A 23224-nucleotide genomic window follows, 5' to 3' on the forward strand; every position below is an offset into this window, starting at 1 on the left:
TCCCCAGTCCAAAGAGTCTGATCCTGAAATTCTATTGGCTGGCTCATGGATTTCTGTGGAAAAAACATTGGATAAGGAAAATGGAAGTCTTTTACTGCACGATTGGCAAAGTTTGTGACTTTCCTTCTAGGTCCTCCATGTATCTAATGCATGGAGGTACCTAACTATAGGCAGTAGTGCACCGCAGCTTGCAATGCACGTCTGGATGCCTCTCCTGTGAATTTTTTGTCCACCCCACGCATGGCCTGTGGACAATACCAGACCCCCCCTACGTTAATCCCAGGATTAATATAGACTAGTGTAAATAGGTGGCTGATAGTCACGCAGACTCTGTGAGTCCAAGGGATTGCTTTCATTATCTATGATCTGTGCAGAAGCAAGCCTCCTCAGCACGTGTGAAATCTGCTTCTGCCGCACTTAAGACAACCCGTAACATAAGAAATCGGAGCAGGAGGCTACTTGTCGTCTTGAGTCTGCCCCACCATTCATCAAGATCATAGCTGATCTTCCACCTCAGTGCCATTTTCTTCTCCCCATTTATTTGGCTGACTACCTTTCTACCTTTCATTTCCACTTTGCTTCTCTCCTTCCTGAACACCCCCCCCCCCCCCCCCCCCGTAAAGCTAGTTTAAACCCTCAACAGCTCCAGCAAGCCAGTTTCTCCCCTTGCCCTACCGCCAGGATATTAATCTTGTACGTGCTGAGATGTAACTTGTCCAATTCGCACAGGTCGCACCTGTCTCAGAAATAATCCCAATGGCTCAGAAAACTAAAGACCACCCTCCTTGCATGAATTCATTTGCTGTATCCTCCTGTTTCTGTGCTTGACTACGGCCCTGGGAATCCACCTCAAACAGGTCCTCCTAGGTTAAAATCTTATCCATTAGATGACGGCTTTTCCTTGAGCCCCTGGAGATCCCACTATCAGTTGCAGCCTCCGTTCTCCCAGCCCAATTATGAGACTGACTTTCAAGCCCCAATTTAATCAATTCCTTTCCATCCCACTTAATGTCCTGACCCTGTGACCCTCCAGCTTCCTGCTTCCCAATAGAGCACACATGGGAAAGGACTTTCAGCTTGTTCAGTGCACCAACAGGTCCTGAACAAACATTAGCCCCTAAACAGAATGGTAGGGTGCTGCAAAGCCACCACATGATATTTCACACTCCTGGTTTAATAAATAAGTATGTGATGTTGAGTTTGTACATGATATTGCTTTGGCTAGAGGGTGTACTTTGGGAACGTTATTACAGTAAAGCTTCAATAATCCACCATCCATTTGGAAATCCCGATGGTTTAACATCTGGTTCACCAGGTAACATTTACCACATTCCTTGATCACTCACCAGGAGCCCAATTTCCACGTCCACTCACTGGTGCCCTGGTTCCCGTGCTCCATATTCGCTCACTGGGATCTGGTTCCCACACTTTCCTACCACTCGCTGGGGCTTCAGTTCCAATGCTGCCTATCCACTCACCAGGGTCCCACATCCTGCACTCCTTTAAACTCACCTGGTTCTGTTGGCCATGTTCACTTGAAGCTTCCTGTTTAACTGGAAGATTACTGTATAATTTTTTCTTAAAAAATGAATTAAAAATGTGTTGGAGTATTAATGAAATACCTGCCAATCTGGAAAATCTGCTAGTCCAGCAGCAGCAAAGTCCTGAGCATGCAGAGTTAACAGAGTTTTACAGTAGTGAAAGGATATTTGATTCGTACAACTTGTAGATTTAAAGTAGAATAGTTATGAAAAGAGAAATTTGAAAATATTTACTGAAAACTTGCTGGATTAGGGAGAGTTAAAATTTTAAGATTTCAGTCGGAAGGACTATAGTCACAGGTAAGATTTAGTGCACAGGGTGAATCTTCCTTTAGGAAGCGATTTTAACATGAGATTTAAGCAGTAAGATCTGTGGGTAATTGTAGTAAGTGGTTAGAATCAATTACTCACATATGGAGCTGGCATTAGTCCTGTGGGAGAAATGGCTCCTGGCTACTCTAACGTCAATATACTGGGAAGCCATTTTCATTGCCTCAGGCTGTATAATAAATCAGAAGCATTAGATGAAGCAAGAAAATCTGTTAAATCAACCTAACCAACAACATCTATTAAATATGTATAATTTAACTACATTGCATGCTGAACCTAGAAATCAGACTGAATTAACTTTAATCTACGTATAGTCTACATATACTAACAAGTAACAATACTGTGGAAGAGGGATTCCTGGAGAGTTTACAGGATGGTTTTCTGGACCAATGTGTTGAGGAACCAACCAAGGAACTGGCCATCCTAGCACTGGGTTTGTGTAACGAGAAGGGAGTAATTAACACTCTTGTTGTGAGTGGCTGCTTTAGGAGGAGTGACCATAATGTGGTAGAATTCATCAAGACGTAGAGTGAAGTAGTTGATTCTGAGACCAGGGTCCTGAATTGAAATAAAGGAACATAGAACAGTAGAGCAAAGGCAAATGCTTGACAAATTTACTGGAATTTAGTGATGATGTGAATAGTAAAGTGGATCGGGGAGACTGATAGATGTGGTGTATTGGAACTTTCAAAAGGCTTCTGATAAGATCTCACATAAGAGATCAGTGTGCAAAACTAAAGCACATGGATTGGGGGTAATGTATTGATCTAGATCAAGGACCAGTTGGCAGATAGGAAACCAAGATTGGGAATATGCACATTATTTTCCAAGTGGCAGGCAGTGACCAGTGGGATACTGCAGAGTTTGTTAATTGGAATCCAGCTTATTCACAATATATTAATGACTTGGATGCAGGAATTAAATGTAATATCTCCGAGTTTGTGGAGGACGGACACTGGATGGGATTGAGTTGTGGAGGATTCATCTCAAACTATATCATGTTTAAACTTGGAAAAAATTAGGAGTGGTACTGTTGATCCTTCGCTTAAATTTGAGGAAGTTTGGAGTCCATTTATTCAATATTTTCACATAATATAGATCCCCTTATAATAACCTTTCAATTTAGAGGAACGGAGTTGATGACATAATATTGCTTTGTTTCTATTGAGAAATTTTAGTCCAGTTTTTTTTTTGTTTTTTTTTCTTTAGCTTAGTTTGGTTTGATATATTGTTTATAATTTTTCTTATTCTTTTGGGGTTTTTCTTTTTTTATATTTTATAATAAATCTTTTTCTTTTATATTATATTCATTCACTAACAGATCATTGGATCTACAGATTTTTTTTATACTCTATTGTTCTTTATGATTATCCATGTCATGATTGTTCTCCTGATCTCTTTGTATTACATGTATAAACATTGATATAGTAATCTGTATTAATTTGAAAACTAATAAAAAGATTGAAAAAGAAAGAAAGAGTTGTGGAGGATTCAGGGAGGCTCCAGAGTAATTTGTACAGATTGAGTGAGTTGGCAGATACATAGTAGATGAAGTAATGTGAGGTTATCCACTTTGAAGACAAAGGCAGGAAGACAGATTATTATCTGAATGGCAATAGAATGGGAAAGAAGGAGGTACAACGAGTCTTGGGTGTCCTCATGCACTAGTTAGTGAAAGATAAGCATGTAAGTGTAGCAGGTGGTTAAGAAGGCAGATGATATGTGGACCTTCCTAGCCAAAGGGTTTGAGTACAGGAGCAGGGATGTCTTGCTGCAGTTGTATAGGGTCTGCGTGGGAGAGCACCTTGAGTATTGTGTGCAGTTTTGGTTTCCTTATCTGAGGAAGAATGTTCTTGCCATGGAGTGCGTGCAGTAGAGGTTCATCAGATTGATTCCTGGGATGACAGGATTAACATATAAAGAGGAATTGGGCTTATGGTTGCTAAAGTTTGGAAGGAAAGGGGACCTCATTGAAACTTCTAAAATCTTGATGGGACTGGACAGATGTGATGCAGGAAGGTTGTTCCTGATGTCGAGTAAGTTTAGAACCCAAGGTCACAGCCTAATGATGTAGGGTAGGTCGTTCAGGACTGAGATGAGGAGAAACTTGTCCACCCAGTGAGTGGTGAACCTGGAACTCTGTACCACAGAAGGCAGCTGAGGCCAAATCGGTATTGGTTTATCATTGTCACTTGTACCGAGGTAAGTGAAAAGCTTGTCTTACAAACAAATCGAACAGGTCAATTCATTACACAGTGCAGATACATTGAGTTAGTAGAGAGTGCATTGATGTAGTACAGGTAAAAACAATAACAGTAGAGTAAAGTGTCGCAGCTACAGAGAAAGTGCAGTGCAATAAGGTGCGAGGTCACAACAAGGTAGATCGTGAGGAAACATTCAGTAGTCTTATTGCAGTAGGGTAGAAGCTTTCCTTAAGTCTGGTGGTACGTGATCTCAGGCTCCTGTATCTTCTACCCGATGGAAGAGGAGAGAAGAGAGAATGAGGAAGCAGGAACAAGGGACTGAATTTGGATGATCAGCCATGATGAAATTGGATGGTGGATCAGGCTTGATGGGCTGAATGGCCGATTCTTCTATTTTCTGTGTTTCTATGTTGTCTCATCCTTCCTACAAAAATGTAACACCTCATTTTTCAGCATTAAACTTTATCTGTGACCTATCCACCAGCCTGTCTCTATCTCCAAGTAGTCTATCACTGTCCACCTCACAGTTTAATACGTCTCCATATTGTGCCATCAACTGTTATCGAAATTTTGTCCCAAACACCCAAGTCCGAGTACACTTCCCTCCAGTGCGACAAACAGCTTTTCATTACTACTGGTTCCTGCTACTTGGCCTATCCCTCCTTCTAACCACCCTACCCCTCTTTTTTTCCCCACGTCCTTCATCTTGTCATGGTGCTGTGGACTTGTCTGTGGCTTCACTCCCCACGGAAGTCCTCTTCCCCCATCAGAGTTCAGAACTAAATACTGGTGAGGGAGCAAGATGCTCTAGGGGAATCTCGCCAATGACCTGTTCTTACTTCGTCTTCTAGCAGTCACCCATTCCCTCTCTGCCTGTACCCTGGTGAGCTGCAGGGTGACCACCTCCTGTAATGTGCTATTCATGCAGCACTCAGCCTCACAGATGGACTGTAGTGCTGTCAGCTGTTCCTCAGGGTCAGAAATCCAGAGTTTGTGCCCTATATTCCTATACCTGTGAAGATCCAGGACACAGGAAATATCCTGGAGTTTCCACATGGATGTCTATTCCATGGATCCAAGGTGCCCTGTCGTATCTCTATTTATTAAATTAATTCAGTTAGCAAAGGATGTATGTAAAATACAATTACTGCTACATCTTTATTTGATGTTAATGAACAATTTAATTTCCTAGCTCTTTCTTTAAATCTGCAAACATAAAATAAAAATATGAGAATATGAGTGTTTGTTCAGACTCACTGGCTCCAGTCTCCCAGGTTGATTTCACCCACCAGGCTGTTTCCTGCACACCTTTTACTCACTGGGGATCTATATCTTGTGCTCCTTTTATTTAGCTAATTTAACAATGTGTGCATGGTTAATCACAAGGCATGCTTAATGAAGAATCTATACTTAATCATGCATGCGTACAGACACAAGTGTATACTTTGAAAAGAGGAATGTATTCAAGCAGGTGATTTTACTGATGCATGGTGTCTCCAAGTCATTGTTCACCAGCAGAATGTGTACATACTCCGGCCTTTGGCTCTCACTTTGTTGACAGTGTTTTTAGTAGGAGAGGGAAATATTACAGAGACGGTCAGTGCTGCGGGAACAAAGTTCTTGACAAATTAACTCGTGCCGTGATTGATCCCTGACAGATTGGCTCCTGTGTCTACTTGAAGAGCTTGCTTGAGGGGAACTGCTGGGTGGTGCAGACATTTGGAATGGCATGTACAATCAAGGAATATGACCTGCGTGAGTAGATAATAGTTCATTTCACCACACTCAGACGTCAGACATGAGATTCCCAACATCCAGTACCAAATGAGCAAAATTATCCTTTAAACATTAGGAAACCCAGAGCTACTTGAGCCACAGGTGCGCCCATTAATATGTGTGGGATGGGCATTGGCCTTCTGTTGAACATTGTGCCCACAGCCTTCTACAGAGAGCTGATGGACATGTTCATAGCTAGAAACATGCCAATCATCACTCTTCCCAAGGCTGGGCTCAGGAGCTTGGTGACCACAGACCACTTGGACCTCTATCAATGGGAATGTGGGGGGATCAGGAGAAGAATCAGACCAGCATTGCTACGGAGGGTGGATTGGGAGCAGGAAACCAGAACTTGTTTTTTTGGGGGGAAGGGCAGTGGGAGAGATGAGCAGCCAGTGTTGAGGGGGATCAAGGGAAGATTGGTGTTTGGTATTGGGGGAGATTGAGGTGAAATGTTGAGGGAAATCGGAGGAGATCATCGTTTGGTGTTGAGAGAAACTGGGGAGGTTCGGCATTTGGTGTTGTCAGGGGTCATGGGAGACGAGCAGCTGGTGCTGAGGGGGTTCATCAAGATCAACAAGATGATTGAGGAACAATTGGCAGATGATAAGGGGAAGAGGGAGGATGAGCAAAGCGCTGAAGCAGATGGGGAATCATCAGCATTTGTTGTTGATAGGTTGGCTGATGATGAGCATGCTGTTGGCAAGGATCGGGGTAGACTGGTGCCTTGCGTTGAAGGAGGTCTCAGGTGAAGATCAGCAGTTTGTGTTGAGGAAGGTCGAGGATATTGGCATGTGAGAAATCAGGAAGATCAGCAATTAGTGTTGGGAGGGTCCTGGATAAGATCAGAACTTGGTGTGGCGAGATTGGGATCAGGACGAGCCCACCCTCCGGGAGGGGTGAGATGGGAAGTGGTGGTAATCATGCCTGGTCTTTTCACTGGAGTTATCGGGGAATTGGTGGGAGGGAGTTTGTTGTTGGGCTGGAGACCAGGGGTATGTGATGGGAGATCAATTGGTGAAGTGAGGGAATGTGCTGGGAAGACCATGTTGTCCTAGTCTGCTCAGCAACTGACACTCTCAGGACAACTGGTCCTACCTTCCCCGTAATGCTTCAAAGGATCATTGTATGGGGAGTAATATTGTCACATGAACTCCAATGTGCAAATCACATCAGCATCACAAGAGTGCTGGGCTTGGGATATTCCCCGCTCGATTTTTTGATTGATATGAAACAACCTGGAAACTCAGTCTAGAAAATTAATAGAGTTTTAATTGTATTTGATGGAAAAAAAAGCATGATTCAGTTGAATTTCCGGGCAGTGGGGTTCAAAATGTTCTGCTGGCTTACACTGCCTAGCCCCATTCTTGGTAGGTGGCCAGTGGACAAACTGTTGGAAGATAGTTGATGAGTCAGGGCATGACATGACTTTCTGCCTCCGAATGCCTGGTTCCACACCACTGCCATTGGTTGGTCAGCATGGGCCATGTTCATGGTGTTTCACCATGCTATACAACTTGGAAGTAGCAAAGGCTCTCAGTTATACAATTGGAAGATTCTTGACCAATGGCCTTTCTCTCTTTGCCCAATAATTTTACAAACAAAATGGTTCAAGGGGATTTGTTTCTAAAAGTTCTATGAATTTTCTCTTAAATTGCTTGGGGTGGAATCTAGGAGATATTAATTGTTAAATTCCTGTAGGGTCCAGGACATTTCTGGATGTCTGCAACCCTGATTGATGCTTTTGCAGAATGAGAAGTCCCTCTGGAAAGGAGCAGAGAAAGTTGACAGGAAGAACATGGTGTTAGTGCTCAGATTCCTGGTGGAGTTTCACGATATTTCCCTATATGTTTCCAGCAAATACAGACAACCTGCGTGAAGCCTGCGAAGTCCCAAGCAAGCAGGCAGGCATTATCTGGGATAGTGTCTGCTTCCTCTTCCTACTAGCCCAGAGGAGGGTCTTTCTGAGTTACTACTTCCTGTATGTGGTCGCCGATCTGAAGGCTTCAAAACTGCTGGCAGCAAGGTGAGAATGATTCCTGCAAGCTTAAATCACTCTGGACCCTGGCTAACCCAATGCTTTGTGACATTCCTCCAGGGGTGTTTGCACCACTGCGAATTCGCAAAGTGAAACTCAAATATTAAACTTCTCTCTAGCGTGCCATTAAACCCCGTTGGTTCAGAGGTTCCCACGTCCAGTTTCTTTTAGGCACACTGATTCTTCCAAGGTGGCCGGCCACTAATACTCTGCAATTCATCAGTGCCCACACAGGTGATCTTCCAAGGCTGGTTTGCCCAAACACCTCTCTCTGACTTTGTTGGGAAATCTATGCTTGTTAGCACTGGGGGAGAATCAGGATTGATCCCGACTGTTCATCAAATAACGTCTCTGGTTTACCCATCCGCTGGAGAGATGGCTGAACCGAAATTCCACACCTCTGGTCTTGCAGCATTCCTTCAGTGCCTTAGTGAAGTGCAGTCGGGCTTGTGTGCTCAAATCCAGCTTTGTGCTTGAGACTTGTAATGAGTTCCACCAACTATAACACAAGTGTGACTGACTAAACCAAGTGAAACTTAAATGGGTGTCAAGCTCTTACAATAAATATGAACAGAACAGAAAGCTCTCCAATGTTCTGCCAGGCACGTCTTCCTGCTCTGCATTTTGCAAAGTCCTACATTCTTTTGTCTATGTCTTTTGTCACTTTCTAACTACTCCCGTCTACTCATTGACCGGATGACCTTGTTCACAGCTTATCCCTATGGTGACCGTTTTACCCGACCAGAAAGACATCCCCCTCTCTACAGATTAACAAGCTTCTTTTGTCTTCTTCCCAGTTCTGGCGAAGGGTCTTCGACCTGTAACTTTATCTGTTTCTCTTCCCACAAGATGCTGCCTGGCCTGCTGAGTGTTTCTAGCATTCTCTGTTTATATTTTAGATTCCAGCATCTGTGTTTTGTTTTTATTTTCAAGCTTTCCAATGTCTTATGTCACGTTTTTCTTTTGATGGATGTTGTACAAAATAACTGGTTATTTGCCTCATTATTTGCAAAAATTTCATACTTCGCCTACAGGGATGATCTGCACTTCAAAACCGTGTACTGAGAGACTGTCAATTGACGTATAAATGTGAAGTGCAGAGAGGTGATAAGGTGAAATTTAAAGTGCAAAGAAGTGCTCATGTGATAATTGTGATGTATTCAGATACCAGGTATTAAAAAAAATGCAATTCTTTTGTTTGCACAGAGGAGCTGAACTGTTTGAAGCAAAAGTTAAAAAAGGAGTCACAATGAGACTGGAGAAAGAAAGGCGATCCATGGAGATGCTGAAGAAACAGTAAGTTTAATTTAATCAATGTAGGCTAAGGAAGAATGGGCTGAAACAGGCTAGTTCCTCCCTTAAAATATTTGACTTTTAATTCCCTGCACAACAAATTGACAATGTCACACACAAAGCTGAATGGACCAAATTGCCATTGCTGCCCATGATTGCCCTGAGTGTGTTTGGCTATTGCTAATTATGCTGACAAGCAGAGCTACCAGTGGAGCATATTCGAACAACGTGAAGCAGAATGATCGTGGCATAGAAAGAGGCCATTCTGGTTGTCTTTGCAAGAACAATTCAACACGCCCCACTCCCCTGCCTTCTCCCCACTGCTCTGCAAAACCTTTCCTTTCAAGTTTGTTCATTATTCTCACCGGATGCGAGGGTGTGAGAAGTAATTGGCAGCTTGTGCTCTGGTTCCACGATGTGCCTGAAGACAGCACCCACCCCGTGGCTTGAGGCATCACATGTCAGCAATCGTAATGAACAAGGAAGGATTTGCTACTAAGCTTTGTTCTACACAATTTATTTGTTCATTATTCTCCTCTCCCCAGAGCCAGGGATCCTCTTTGTGAAAAGGGCTCAAGGGGGTGGCCAAAACCTGGTTAAAATTTCAAGTAATTTTGAAGCATTCCCAGAAAAGAACAAATCTCAGTAACATTACCCAGCTCACTGGCATGGACTGCCCCCACCACCTTTCCCCAGGCAGGTCCCTGCACCCACCTGATCAACCCTGAAGCCCAGTGAACAACGTCAGGCTGCAAAAAGGAACACATTTGTTCCACTTTAGCCATGCAAAGTTTTGTTGCAAACTGCCAGGTATCTCCCTGAGAACCCTTGAGGGCTGTGTGACAAGATGTCACCTTGTTTGCACAGACGTCTTGGGATACCTTGCAGCGTTTTGTCTAATAGGAGCTGAAAGATCTTAAGGGCTGACTTAACCCCTTAGCGGCTTGGAGTATTTGCACAACCTCTTGGTTAGTAATTGTCAGGTAGCTTTGACTCCCCAAGTCCATACTGAGCTGTGTGTAGGCATTAGATAGGTCCAGCTTACTGAACTATGGAGCACCTGTGAATGAAGTCGGCTGTGGATGCTTTTCATCATCAACCATTCTGTTCAGAATGACCCTCTAATCCCCATATGTTTACACTGTTTTGTCTGCTTTGGAGACCACCTGTATTGGTGGTGTCCGGACACCATGCTGAACCTTCAGCATCACCCTGTTCTTTTCTGACTTGTACAGCTCTCCCTCCACCTGTGGCTTAAGGGCATGTGGCACTGGTATCGGTCAACAATGAACCACCTGCCTCTGTCTCTCAGCTCCACCCCCACCCCCACGTCCACCCCCCCCCCCCCCCCCCCCGCTCATAATCCCACATCCCTCCTCAATCCACTTATCATCTACGAGCTCCTGTCTCATCCCTTCCCCTCTATACTTTAGGCTCTTTTTCCTCTTCAATCAGAATCAGATTTACTATCACTGACTTAGATGAAGAGAAATTTGTTGTTGTGTGGCAGCGGTACAGTACAAAGACATAAAATTACTATAAATTACAAAAGTAAATAGTACAAAAATAAGGAATAATGAGGTAGTGTTCATGGATCGTTCAGAAATCTGATGGCAGAGGGGAAGAAGCTGTTCCTGAATCAGTGAGTGTGGGTCTTCAGGCCCCTGTACCTCCTCCCTGATGGTAGTAACGAGAAGAGGGCATGTCCCGGATGGTGAGGGTCCTCAGCGATGGATGCCACCGCCTTAAGGCACCACCTCTTGAGGATCTCCTGAATGGTGGGGAGGGTTGTATCCATGATGGAGCTGGCTGCATCTATAACCCTCTGCAACATCTTGCGTTCCTGTGCATTCATATCAGGCTGTGATGCAACCAGTCAGAATTCTCTCCACCATACATCTGTAGAAATTTGTAAGTGCCTTTGGTGACATTTCAAATCTCCTCAAACTCCTAACGAAGCAGAGCTGCTGGCATGCCTTCTTCATAATTGCATCAGTGTGTTGGGCCCTAGATAGATCCTCCGAGACGTTAACACCCAGGGATTTGAAGCTGCTCACCCTTTCCACTGCTGACCCCTCAATGAGGACTGGTGTGTGTTCTCCTGACCTCCCCTTCCTGAAGTCCACAATCATTTCCTTAGGCTTGCTGATGTTGAGTGCGAGGTTGTTGTTGCAACACCACTCAACCAGCCGAACTATCTCACTCCTGTATACCTCTTCATCAGCCTCTGAGATTCCACTGATAGTGGTGTCATTGGCGAACTTATAGATGGTGTTTCAACTGTGCCTAGCGACACAATCATGAGTGTAGAGAGAGTAAAGCAGTGGGCTAAGCATGCATCCTTGAGTTGTGCCTGTGTTGATTGTCAGCGAGGAGGAGATGTTATTACCGACCTGTACTGACTGGTCTCCTGATAAGGAAGTCAAGGATCTCAGCCCTGATGCAGGTTCTTGACCAGAAATGTTGACAGTTCCTCCCCTCCAACCCCCCCCCCCCACCAACCAATAGATGCTGCCCGACCCGCTGAGTTCCTCCAGCAGATTGTTTGTTTTTTTTTGCTGCAGTCTCTTGAGTCTCTAATAAATGGATAGCTCCTAGAGATGGGAATGTGGATCTCCACCCAGCTAATACTTACTGCCTCCAGCTGGTCCTTCCCATCAACCCTGGCCGTCTAATATAGTTGACTGATAGCTTCCTCCCCTGCCCTTGTACCAGACAGTGTGTGATAGTTCACCCAGCATCTGCAGATCTCCACCAGAGAAAGCCCACAAAGTGGTGCTGCAACTTCCTAATGGGGGGGGGTCCCGTCACATGATTGGTGCAACATGTTGCAGCCCATCACTGGGCGATCTGCACCACAGTCCTCACACTATAACACTGACCTTACAAACTGCGCCATGCTGTATACATGCATCTACTACCATGGATCTCCCATTAATTCCTGAGACTGCCTTGTGCCCCGGTATTTCCCAGCTTTTAGGCAATTGTGACTCAAGGATTTCCTTCTGAAAACACTGATCACTTGATCACTAAGGATAAAAAATGAAATGGCACTCTCTCTCTCTCCCACATGGCTGACATCCATACTCAGATTTATGCTTCATGTGAAACTAATCCACATTTTTGAACATTATTACCATGGCTGAGCCCTGCTGTGCCTCCTGAAATGTTAAAGTCTCTGTGTCCACCAGCTCCATTTGAATTCGCTAATTATCCAGTCCACATACCACTCAATCTCATGTTGCCCACTCTAAAGTGGTCTTGATGTGGCACCTCTGTCAGTTCTTTCAGCCTGACCTACGTAGCCACTGACCATTTCTTCTGGTCACTTTCCATGCCAAAATGTAACTCATGAAAATTTCCGGCAGCCTGGATTAAAATTTTCCTTCAAAGCTGTTGCAAAATTCTTGTCTGTGGTGCACATTGCTGCTGGACTCACCAGGGTATCATATGTCAATGGTCCTTCTTCTGGGAATTCTGTCTCCTTCCTCTTCTCACACTCAGCCACATTGCTGTGTGCTGTGTCCTTCCTCAGGACCTCACCAATATCATTTGCTCTCAGTACCATCTCCGTGTACAGGACAAACGACTGCAACTTCTCACAGTCATACAGGCACCAATGTATCAGCCACGTCCACTGCCTGGCATCATCGGTTCGGTCCAGGGAACCACATTCTATCTCCTTACCCCCACAACTGTTTCTGCTCTCCTCAGGCAGCAACATCCCAAATTCATCATCAGTGTAGCACCCAACAGATTATTTTATGTTGCCATTTATAGACTGGCAGGCTCAGGGCTTTGTGGGGGTGGAGGGGTGGATGCCAGACTGAAAGACAGACAGATTTTCCAGTCTATTGGATGTTATTCCCAATTAATACTACGATAACCTTCTGAATTCACTTTCTTTAGATGTACACAGAACAGAAATATAATAAATTTTCCAGTAAAGTGCTAAGTTTCAAGGGAGTGCTGGAAACAAAACCATGCGAGTTTAAAGGGATCATGGGAACCAGCCCCCCCCCCCCGGTGTGTTAGTGGAAGTGCAGCAACTGATGCTCCTGTGTGTTAGAGGGAGTGTGGGTATTGGAGCCCCCATGTGTTAGAGGGAGTGTGGGTATTGGAGCCCCCATGTATTAGAGGGAGTGTGGGTATTGGAGCCCCCATGTATTAGAGGGAGTGTGGGTATTGGAGCCCCCATGTATTAGAGGGAGTGTGGGTATTGAAGCCCCCATGTATTAGAGGGAGTGTGGGTATTGGAGCCCCCATGTATTAGAGGGAGTGTGGGTATTGGAGCCCCCATGTATTAGAGGGAGTGTGGGTATTGAAGCCCCCGTGTATTAGAGGGAGTGTGGGTATTGGAGCCCCTGTGTGTTAGAGGGAGTGTGGGTATTGGAGCCCCCATGTATTAGAGGGAGTGTGGGTATTGGAGCCCCCATGTATTAGAGGGAGTGTGGGTATTGGAGCCCCCATGTATTAGAGGGAGTGTGGGTATTGGAGCCCCCATGTACTAGAGGGAGTGCAGGAATCAGTACCCGGTGAGCCAGATGCTGAACCATCAAGATCTCCAAATAGTCGCATAGTGGATTATTAGAGTAAGGCAAGTATCAAGGTTGATGCTTCAAAACAAACATCCCTTATTGAAGGCAAACAAGACCCAACTGACTTCAGTGGTTGATACAACCATGTGTCAGAAAGTCATAGCACATGGAACAAAGGTATGTGCACATGCAATATATATTGCTGGTAAGGTGAGATGGGAAGGAATTTGTGTGAAGCAAGCTCAGCATGGATCAATTTGAACAAGTGGCTTGTCACTCAGTTGTCTGCTCAGTGTAATTCCATAGTTACCCTATTTCTAAGTGCTGCTTCTCCCTCAGTTTTTAATTGGATTAACAAGGTGTTGTTGCTGCAGCTGTAGTGAAATAGACGGAGGCCTCGTGTAAGATCTGAAGCTTGTATTGAACTGGTCTCAGGTGGGAGGAGAGTTACGTTGGGATTAGTGTGCTCCACTAGCTTTATCCTACTTTCCCTGATGTTCTTCTGTCTTTTCCCTACCCTCCTCCCCACCTCTCATCATTAGGATGGAAAGGATCAAGGCTAAACAGGAGAAGTATAAGCTATCAAAAACATCAGTGCCAAAATCTGTCGATAATTCGCACACAAAGCCAGATGGTGAAGAAACATGTCCAGGTATGTCTCTTCATAGACGGTTGAAGGGAGCAGTTAACTCTGTTAATGTTTGCAGACATTATCAGCTTCCCCAGTTATGTGGAAACTAACCTAGTTGAGGTTTGTCCCTGAACCTGTGACCTTCACCACTCTGCTCTTACAGACAGGCTCATACTGTTGGAGAAATAGTGGGGAATCTGTTCGTGACAGACACGAATTCCTGGCAGAACCCCTATACAAACCTGACAAAACAATCGAATTTTAGCTGTTTGTACACAGGCCAGTTCACCAGGGAGAACTCCCCTGCACTATTTTCATGAGCCATCTGCCCAATAGTACAGGTGAGATCTTGAAAGCACTACCTCATACAGTGCTGTGCCCCCTCACTTACTGCTCTGCAATGAAGACATGGGTTTGTATGCTGTGCCTGTGTGGTCACTTTCAGTGATTCATGTACAAAGATACCCAGGTCCCTCTGAACGCCAACACCTTTCAGTCTCCTGTCACTTTAAACAAAAACTCTTCTTAAATTCTTGTTCTTCTTCCAAAGAAGAAGACTTCACTTGTTTCCACGTTATATTCCATTTGCCGAGTCCTCCCCCATTCACCTCGCCCGTCCATATCCCCATGAAGCCTGTCAGCATTCTCTACGCAATTTGGATGGTAATACGCTTTGTACTTGGATATATTATACTTGATCCCCTGATCCATTGTGAACAGCTGGGGCCCCAGCACTGACCCCTACAAAACCCTAATAGTCACAACCTCCCAACCCAAAAGTGGTTTACTAATCCCTATTTTCTGTTTTCTGTCTGTTAACCAGTCCTCAATCCAAGTCAATGCATTACCAAAATCCCATTCGCTCCAACTTGAAAGCCTATTTTAAAGGAATACTCGGATGGAATAGACCACATTACATGTTGCTCCGTCTTTGTTTTCATCAGTTCCCAGACTATGGTGTCACTGAGAAGGCCAGCATTTATAACCCGTTTCTGAGTTGCCCTTGTGGAGGTGGTGGTGAGCTTCATGTGGTGAAGCTATTCTGTGGTGCTGTTGGGTAGGGGGTGTTGCAGGATGATGAGGGAGTGATGATGTGTTTCCCAGTTGGGACAGTGAGTGCCCTGGGAGTTGAGATGGTGGTGATGATGGTGTTACCTGGTTTCTGCTGCCTTGTTCTTCAGTCCCTGGATCTATAGCGAAACACCACAGCCATACTCAAGATCCCGGTCTATGCTCTGGGAGATCAGCCTGTTGGATTTGTACAGTTATTGTAGGGACTCTAACCACTCTGCAGCTTGCTTGAAATGTGTTTCTCTAATTTATTTCTCCACAGATAATGAAAAAGACAAAGCTGAAAGTGGCCAGAAGAATTGGTGGCAGCCCTGGGTAACTCATAACTCAAGTAGGTTCAGAGGTCATCCTTTAATCCCAGTGACTGAATACCAAACCCTCACCCACTAAGTACCTCTACAGCACGTATATCCTCTGCATGTGAGAGAACATTGTGATATCTAACACACAGTGTTCACTGAGTTTGATGGCAGTAGAGATATTTGCCTCTGTGTGAACCTGGTCACCCATTCAGAAATGGTGAAAGATCTGGAAGCAAGGATTTTATATTTAACATAAGGAATAAAGGATGGTGGCTCGAAGCTCAGCCTGTAGTGGTTAACTTGAGAGTCATCCAATATCATTACAGCTGTTGGGTGCAAATAGTCTCCTGTTACTGAAGCTTTTACAGTATTATGACTCAATTGCAATGAGACCTGGGAGAAGCAGGGAGTATTTGTCATTATTCATTGCTTGCAGAATATAGAAGAGTAGAGCACAGGACCATGGCATCATGGTCTGGACAGACAGGCTCACCATGTGTGTCTAGACCATGATGCCAGTCTAACTAATCCCACCTGCCTGCACCTGATCTATATCCCTCTATTTCCTGCTTGTTCATGTGTATGTCTAAATGCTGATCATATCTGCTTCTACCACTTCTCCTGGCAGTGTGTTCCAGGCACCTACCACTCTGTGGGGGGGGGGGGGGGGGGGGGGGGATGAAATCTTGCCTCGCGAATCTCCTTTAAACATTCCTCCCTCACCTTAAACCATTGCCCTCTAGTATTTGAGATTTGTACCCTGGGAAAAGGCTCTATCTATCCTATTTATGCCTCTCATAATTTTATATACTTCCAGCAGGTCACCTCTGACGCTCCAGAGAAAACAATCTAAATTTGTCCAACCTCTCCTTGTAGCTAATACTCTCCAATCTGGGCAATATCCTGGTTAACCTCTTCTACACCCTCTCCAAAGCCACCACATCTTTCCTGTACTGTGGCAACTAGAAGTGCACACAATTGTGGCCTAACTAAAGTTTTATATGGGTGCGACATGGCTTCCCGGCTTTTATACTCATTGCCCCGACTGATGAAGGCAAGTGTGCCTTCCCCTGCCTTTACCACCCTACCCATTTGTGTTGCCACTTTCAGGGAGCTATAGACTGGCACCCCAAGATCCCTCTTGTACATCAGTGTTCCTAAAGTGTCCTGCCATTTACCATAGTCGTTTAGTTTCATCTGAGAAAAAGCTATCAGAATTCAGTTAGAAGTTTCTGCTTATTTGCACATTGGCTGTACAATGTACAACTTGGTCTCTGTGTTTCTTTCCATGCAGTGATACACAGTGGGAGCTACTACCTGTTTGATACTGACAGTGAGGATGAGACAAAGGAGGAAAGTGAACTTGCTGAAGAAGAAACTCAGAAATCATCAGCGTTCCAGGTGTGTATATAATGGAAGTTGCGGTCAGCTGTTCTGACTGGTCCTGATGCCTACTGCTACTGTACTGCTTTAGAAATCAAGTGCACAACATCACTTACAGCTACAGATCCCTTGCAGCGCATTGGCTATTCAGAGCTACTGCCCTTACAGTACATTCATTCATAGCTACAAGTCAATAACAATGCAGAGATCTAGAGCCTGTTGCAATATATTGTCACTGATAGCCACAGAACCATACAGAACGCTGATCCATTTATGCCTGTAACTCTGTTATGGCACACTCACCCACTCATAGTTGCAAGAACACGGCAAGAGACTGCTACAGAATACAGCACACTGCATATCAGCATCTTATATTGACCCACTAATAAACCACAGATCTCTTGCAGCACATCACACACTCCTGACTGTATACTAACTTGTACGCAAAAACTTGAGGACTTAGGTTTAGGGTAAATGGTAAGGGGATTAGAGGGGATCTGAGGAAGAATTTTGTCACCCAGAGGGTGGTTGGAATATGGAACGCTCTGCCTGAGGTGTGGTTCAGGAACAGCTACTTTCCTACAGCCATCAGGTTCTTGAACCAACCTTCACAACCCAAATCCTACCTCAGCAACATAACACTACGGTCCACCTCTCGTACCACTATGGACTTGTCTGGTTTTTTCTTGTACTAATGTCTTGTTTTGCACAGATTTATGTATAATTTATGTTCTGTGTTGTCTGAAACTACGTGCCTATGATGCTGCTGCAAGCAAGTTTTTCATTGTTCCTGTACCTCACTGTACTCGTGCACATGGCAATAAACTCGACTTGACTAGACTCTCACAGCATTGGGTTCCTTAGTGAAACATATTGTAAATGAAAATAAGGAAATGGTAGGTATGCCAACTGATTACATCAGGTCAGAATTGATCTCCATGAAAGAGGCTACCAGGCCATCCATCATATGAAAGCTGACAGTGAAGAACGGGAGCAAATATATTGAAGAAAATAATTGGCAAGACCCCAGGACCAGACGGATTCCACTCCAGGATTTTAAAGGAATTTAGTGAGAGAATGCAGATTAATAGTTATAATCTAAGTCTTTTTATGATTCAGGAAACATCACTGTGAATATAGACTAAAGATACTTGAGGCCCCAAAACCGATTTCTGTGGCATCCAGTACTTATTAATTGTGTATCCAGAAATTACCCTGTTATCCCAAAATTCTCTTTTCTGTTAGCTAGCCAGTCCCCTATGTACGTCAATATATTACCTCCAAATCTGTGCATTCTTGTGCAGTAACCTCTTTTGTGGCACCTTATCAAATGCTAATTTGAAATCCAAATACCCCGCTACCCCCTTCATCCACCCTATTTGTTACATCCTCAAAGAGCTCAGCAAATTTGTCAAACATGAGTTCCCTTTCATAAAATCTTGTGGACTTTGCTTTGTACTTTTTTTGTTGAGTACCTTCCAACCACTAGGGGGAGTTGAATAATAAATCACAACTACTTTTAACCTCTCGTGAAGTTGCCTTCAGGATATTCCCCCTTAATTTGGGTGAAAACCTGCAACAAAAAAATACAATGCTGCTACAAAAAGACCAGTTCAGTCTACCTGTGGTTTCCTCACACTGGAAAAAAAATGCAACTCAGATTAAACTGGAATATCACCAGCAGACTTCTCATTGAGGTGTGCCCTTGACGCCACATCAGTTTCAGTGGCGGGTGAGGAAACTTCTGGTTCTGACGGTCCTCCTTGTTCATTCGATAGCTGAAAAATGCAACAGAAATATAGGAAAATGGGAGCAGGGGTTGCCTTTTGATCTTGCTCCACCATTTAACATTACCATAGCTGATCATCTATCTCAGTAATGTCTTCAGTAGTCTCATCACATGATGGTCTTCCAGGTGAACCTTTGATCACGTCCAACCTCAGATCATATGCAATCAAGTTCATGTCCGATAACCAGCTTCCTTGTATCGCATTTTGGACAAATATATGGGCATCAACTTCAAAATGGTGATCGCAAGCTCCGGCATCATGTTGTTCCTTCTGCTTCACTTATTTGCCACACACAGCAGGCGCCGAACTCTGGCTTCATCAAGTCCAAATGCATTCCGACACGTCTGTCTGTCAGTAACTCGGCAGCTGTATTCTGGTGGCTAATTAAGAAACATCCGACTTTGGTTATGATTTTACCTCCTTTCATCTTTTTTCAGTCCAGCTTGAAGTTTGAATTGCCCTTTTCTCCAAATTACTTGAGGCTGGGTGTACACATTCATCAAATTTAACACCAGTGAGGTGAAATGAAATTTGCTGGAAACATTCAGCAGTCTAGGCAGCATCTGTGGAGAGAGAATCAGAGTTAATGGTTCAGGTCAGAGTCACTTCGCCAGACCCTAACTCAATTTCTTTTTCTACAGATGTTGCCTGACCTGCTGAGTGTTTACAACAATTTGTTTTAATTTCAACAATACCTGCTTATGCTCTCCCCCAATCATTTCCTTCAGATTGTAGTTATGTTTTGAAGAACCAAGGTACAGCATTCTCCTTCGGTTTAACCTGGGCTTCTGTACCCTCAGGGTTACCAGGTTGATCACAAAACACTGTGGGGAACTTGCTAAGCACAGCTGATACAGACATTTTCATCGTGCTCTTGACCTATCCCCAATCCATCTATCTCTGATGGCCGGTTCCAGCTGATCAAATTTGATTCTTGCTCTGGAGAACCAGAAGAAAAATCTGTGTTCACCTTCACCATTTCTCATCCAGCTTCACACACCCTCCTCACCTTAACCCTTTCCTCAATGTGAGTATGAAGGACAGTGGGTGACTCCGAGCTTGCCAATGTTGCTGAAACTCCGGCTCACACATCAACGATCCAGCAGCTTCCTTCAGTGTATAATGATGTATGGAATAGTTTGGTAGAATTCCAACTCAGAGTGAACAGTCTATACAATTCATGTTGGTCACCACCTTCTTCACCTAATTCCTGTTTACTCATCCTCTGATTTAACTTTGCTTTCAAGCAAATTTTTGTGAGGTGTTCCTTACTAGCACAATTAGGGCAACAGACTCTCTGCATTCATTGGCTGGGTGTGGCGTGCTTCCATGATGGTAACATCTCCCTCTGGGGAGCTGGGCCCCATTCGGTTAACATTGAGCCTTCACTGGGAAAGACTGCACGTCCTGAGCTTGCTTGAAGTGTCTCCAATGCCAGAGCAATATCAAGATCAGCTTCTCCTCACTGAACAGCTCCCTTGTGATCCTGCAACATCTCCTCCAGGCTGCTCGTTCTCTCGGCGTTCAGCCATCTATCTCAAACCTGCCCCAGAGGTTGCAATAGTGTCTCAAATGTACTGATTTCAACCACCACACTTGCACTGTTGAACTCTTGGACTGAGCACAGGGCACTTGTTCTATTCAACCAGTTTAACCGACTCTTCAAATGCTTTGCTGTCCTAATAAAGGTTTTCTGAATACATCTGAACACCCACAGACACAAGTAAAATGGACGACTTCTATTCTGCATTGTTGAGTTCAGTTTTTCCACACATCCAATCTGTGATTGAACTATTTTGTGAATCCATATCACCAATCACCTGGTGCAAGCACAAAAAAACTGAATTAGTGAAATGTAACCCAGCCTCTGAACTGTACTGGGCCAGACCTCGAGAGCAAGATGTCCCCAAAACTCTAACGAAATCCGAGCAGTGTCTGCCAGGTTGATTTGCTGCTGTAAATTGCCCCTTGTGCGTAGGTGAGTTGTGGAATCTGGACAGAGTTGCTGGGAATGTGGGATCAGTGTAGGATTACTGTCAATGGGTGCTCTGCTGGTCTGCAGAGACTCGGGGGCCAAAGGGCCTGTTTCCATGCTGTATGACTTTATGACACCTATTCCAGTTAATCTTATTTCATCCTTGTCAGCCACTGTAACACCAGTGGTCAGTGTCGTTCGGCACTGAGTGAAAATACTCACAGCAGGAAGGGAGAGTCAATGACCAGAGATGTTAGAAATCACATCTAAACATTGAGGAACTCGCTTCCACAAACAGTTGCTGATGCTAAGTTAGTTCTTAAATTTTAAAACTAATATTGATCTTTTTTTATTAACCACAGTTATTAAGGTATATAGGGAAAAAGGCAGGTGTATGGATTATGTCACAGATCAGCCATAATCTCATTGGCAAAATAAATATTTATTTTTCCATGTTTCTATTATTACAGTTAACTGACTGTCTCGTAACTACAGAGCCCTCACATTACCCATTCACCACAGTGCACATCATTGCTACAGATCCAACCATTAACCAACTCATACCTACAGGTTTATTACAGCACAGTGATCTACTCAAAACCAAGACCATTACAGATTCCAGACAATATTCTGACAGTTTAGATGAAGATTCTGTGCAGGACACTGATCAATCCATAGCTACTGTTCCATTAAACTACAATCATTAATTTCTACAAATCCAAGTCAGTACAGTGATGCACGGTTACAGAATAATTCAAGAAGCCTTTCAAACAGCATTTGAGCAAGTCAGAAATGGCTCTTGTTGCAAATCATGCAAACAATCCCAGAACAAAGTGGGGAAAAAAAATCCCGGTAAAACTATAGACTACTTTGGAAGTTATTGCAATGTTTGACGTTCTTAGCCCTCAAACAGAATAGAACCCGTAGGAAGGAATGTGACGGAATTGAAGCCCAATGTTCCTGGGTGGCGAGCGATCTGTATTTGTGGTCTGTGCTGGGAGCAGGTTCTGTGGGGGGGGGGGGGAAATGGCAGTTAATTACCTCTTGCTTGCTCGTTTTCCTGGTTCCTGAACAAAGCACGAGTAACCTGTCGGTTTAACCTTTTTCCCTTACAGTTTGCTTACGTGGCCTTAGTCAAAGACTCAAAGGCAGCAGTGAAAGAAAGACACAAGGAGCTGAAGCGCGTAAAGAAAGCACAGAGGAAGAAGGAGAGGATGCGGCAAGGTAATTGTCTCTGTGGCTCTGGTATAGGAACTCTGCCATCCTGAAGGTTGATGATTATTCACCAGGAGCGACTCATGCACCAAAATCCCACTAAACGACTAGCAGTTGGATTAGAGTCAGTAAAACTCACACTTGGGGTAGAATGTGTGTGCTCTTACTGATAATCTGCTCCGCACATTAATTGGGTTCGTGACATTGAATGTCAGAGGTCACAGATTTACTTAATGTGCAGAAATTAAACAGAACTTGAATGCGCTGAAATTCCAAGCCCACTACAGACCCTCAAAGGCCAGGCATCTCTTCCAGTGCCCTTAATTTGTGTCTGTTTCTCTGCCATGTGATACTATCCGTGTTTTTACATTGTGCAATATAACTTCATAAAGGTGCATTTTAATTGCCTTCCCTGTCACCATGCCATTGAGCTTTAACAAGTTATTTTTCTGTAGACAAGAATAGCTCCCCGGTTTCACAACAAACAACCTGCCGGAAGAAAGTGGGTCGGGCAGCATCTGTGGGAGGAAAGGAATTGTCGACGTTTTGGGTCGAAACCCTGCATCGGGAGGGAGAGTGGAGTGGAGAGGGGAGATGGCCAGGGTAAAGAGGAGAAGGGGAGTGGTGAGAAAGGATTCTGAGGTGATTGGTGGACTGAGGAGGGGTGTGGGATGACAGGCAGGTAGTGCCAGGTAGGGGAGGGGAGCAGGGATGGAGTTGAGAGTCAGTCACAGGTGAATGGTAGATGGAGGTAGACAAAGAGACAGAGGGAAAAGTTTAAAAACAGATGGAGCAATGTGGGGGGGGGAGGGGATTGTGAAGCTAGGAGACGGCTGCTGGAGGGGAGATGAGCAGGAACACAAAGCGCTGTCAGAGCTGGGTTCTGACAAGGAGGTGAGAATGGGAAGCATTAGGGAAGAGGCGAATGGCAGTTGGAACCAGATTTGAGGGAGGGGGCAGTTACAGAGAAAGTGCAGTGCAGGCAGACAATAAGGTGCAAGGCCACAATGAGGTAAATTGCGAGGTCGAGAGTCCATCTTATCATACAAGAGGTCCATTCAATAGTCTGAAAACAGCAGGATAGAAGCTGTCCTTGAGCCTGGTGGTACGTGCTTTCAGGCTTTTGTATCTTCTGCC

The 23224-nt window shown here is 44.4% G+C and overlaps 1 protein-coding gene across 1 annotated transcript in view; it reads left to right on the forward strand.

The window, feature by feature from the left end:
• Positions 1-23224, forward strand: part of si:dkey-11f4.7 (piezo-type mechanosensitive ion channel component 2) — a 162460-nt gene that overhangs the window by 82734 nt on the left and 56502 nt on the right. The window contains 7 exon segments of the mRNA XM_052031661.1: positions 5734-5830; positions 7709-7877; positions 9096-9185; positions 14263-14372; positions 15685-15753; positions 17019-17125; positions 21988-22096. Coding sequence (XP_051887621.1) covers positions 5734-5830; positions 7709-7877; positions 9096-9185; positions 14263-14372; positions 15685-15753; positions 17019-17125; positions 21988-22096 — 751 coding nt within the window.

This window comes from Pristis pectinata, chromosome 16 (assembly GCF_009764475.1).
Source record: "Pristis pectinata isolate sPriPec2 chromosome 16, sPriPec2.1.pri, whole genome shotgun sequence".
Lineage (NCBI taxonomy): Eukaryota > Metazoa > Chordata > Chondrichthyes > Rhinopristiformes > Pristidae > Pristis > Pristis pectinata.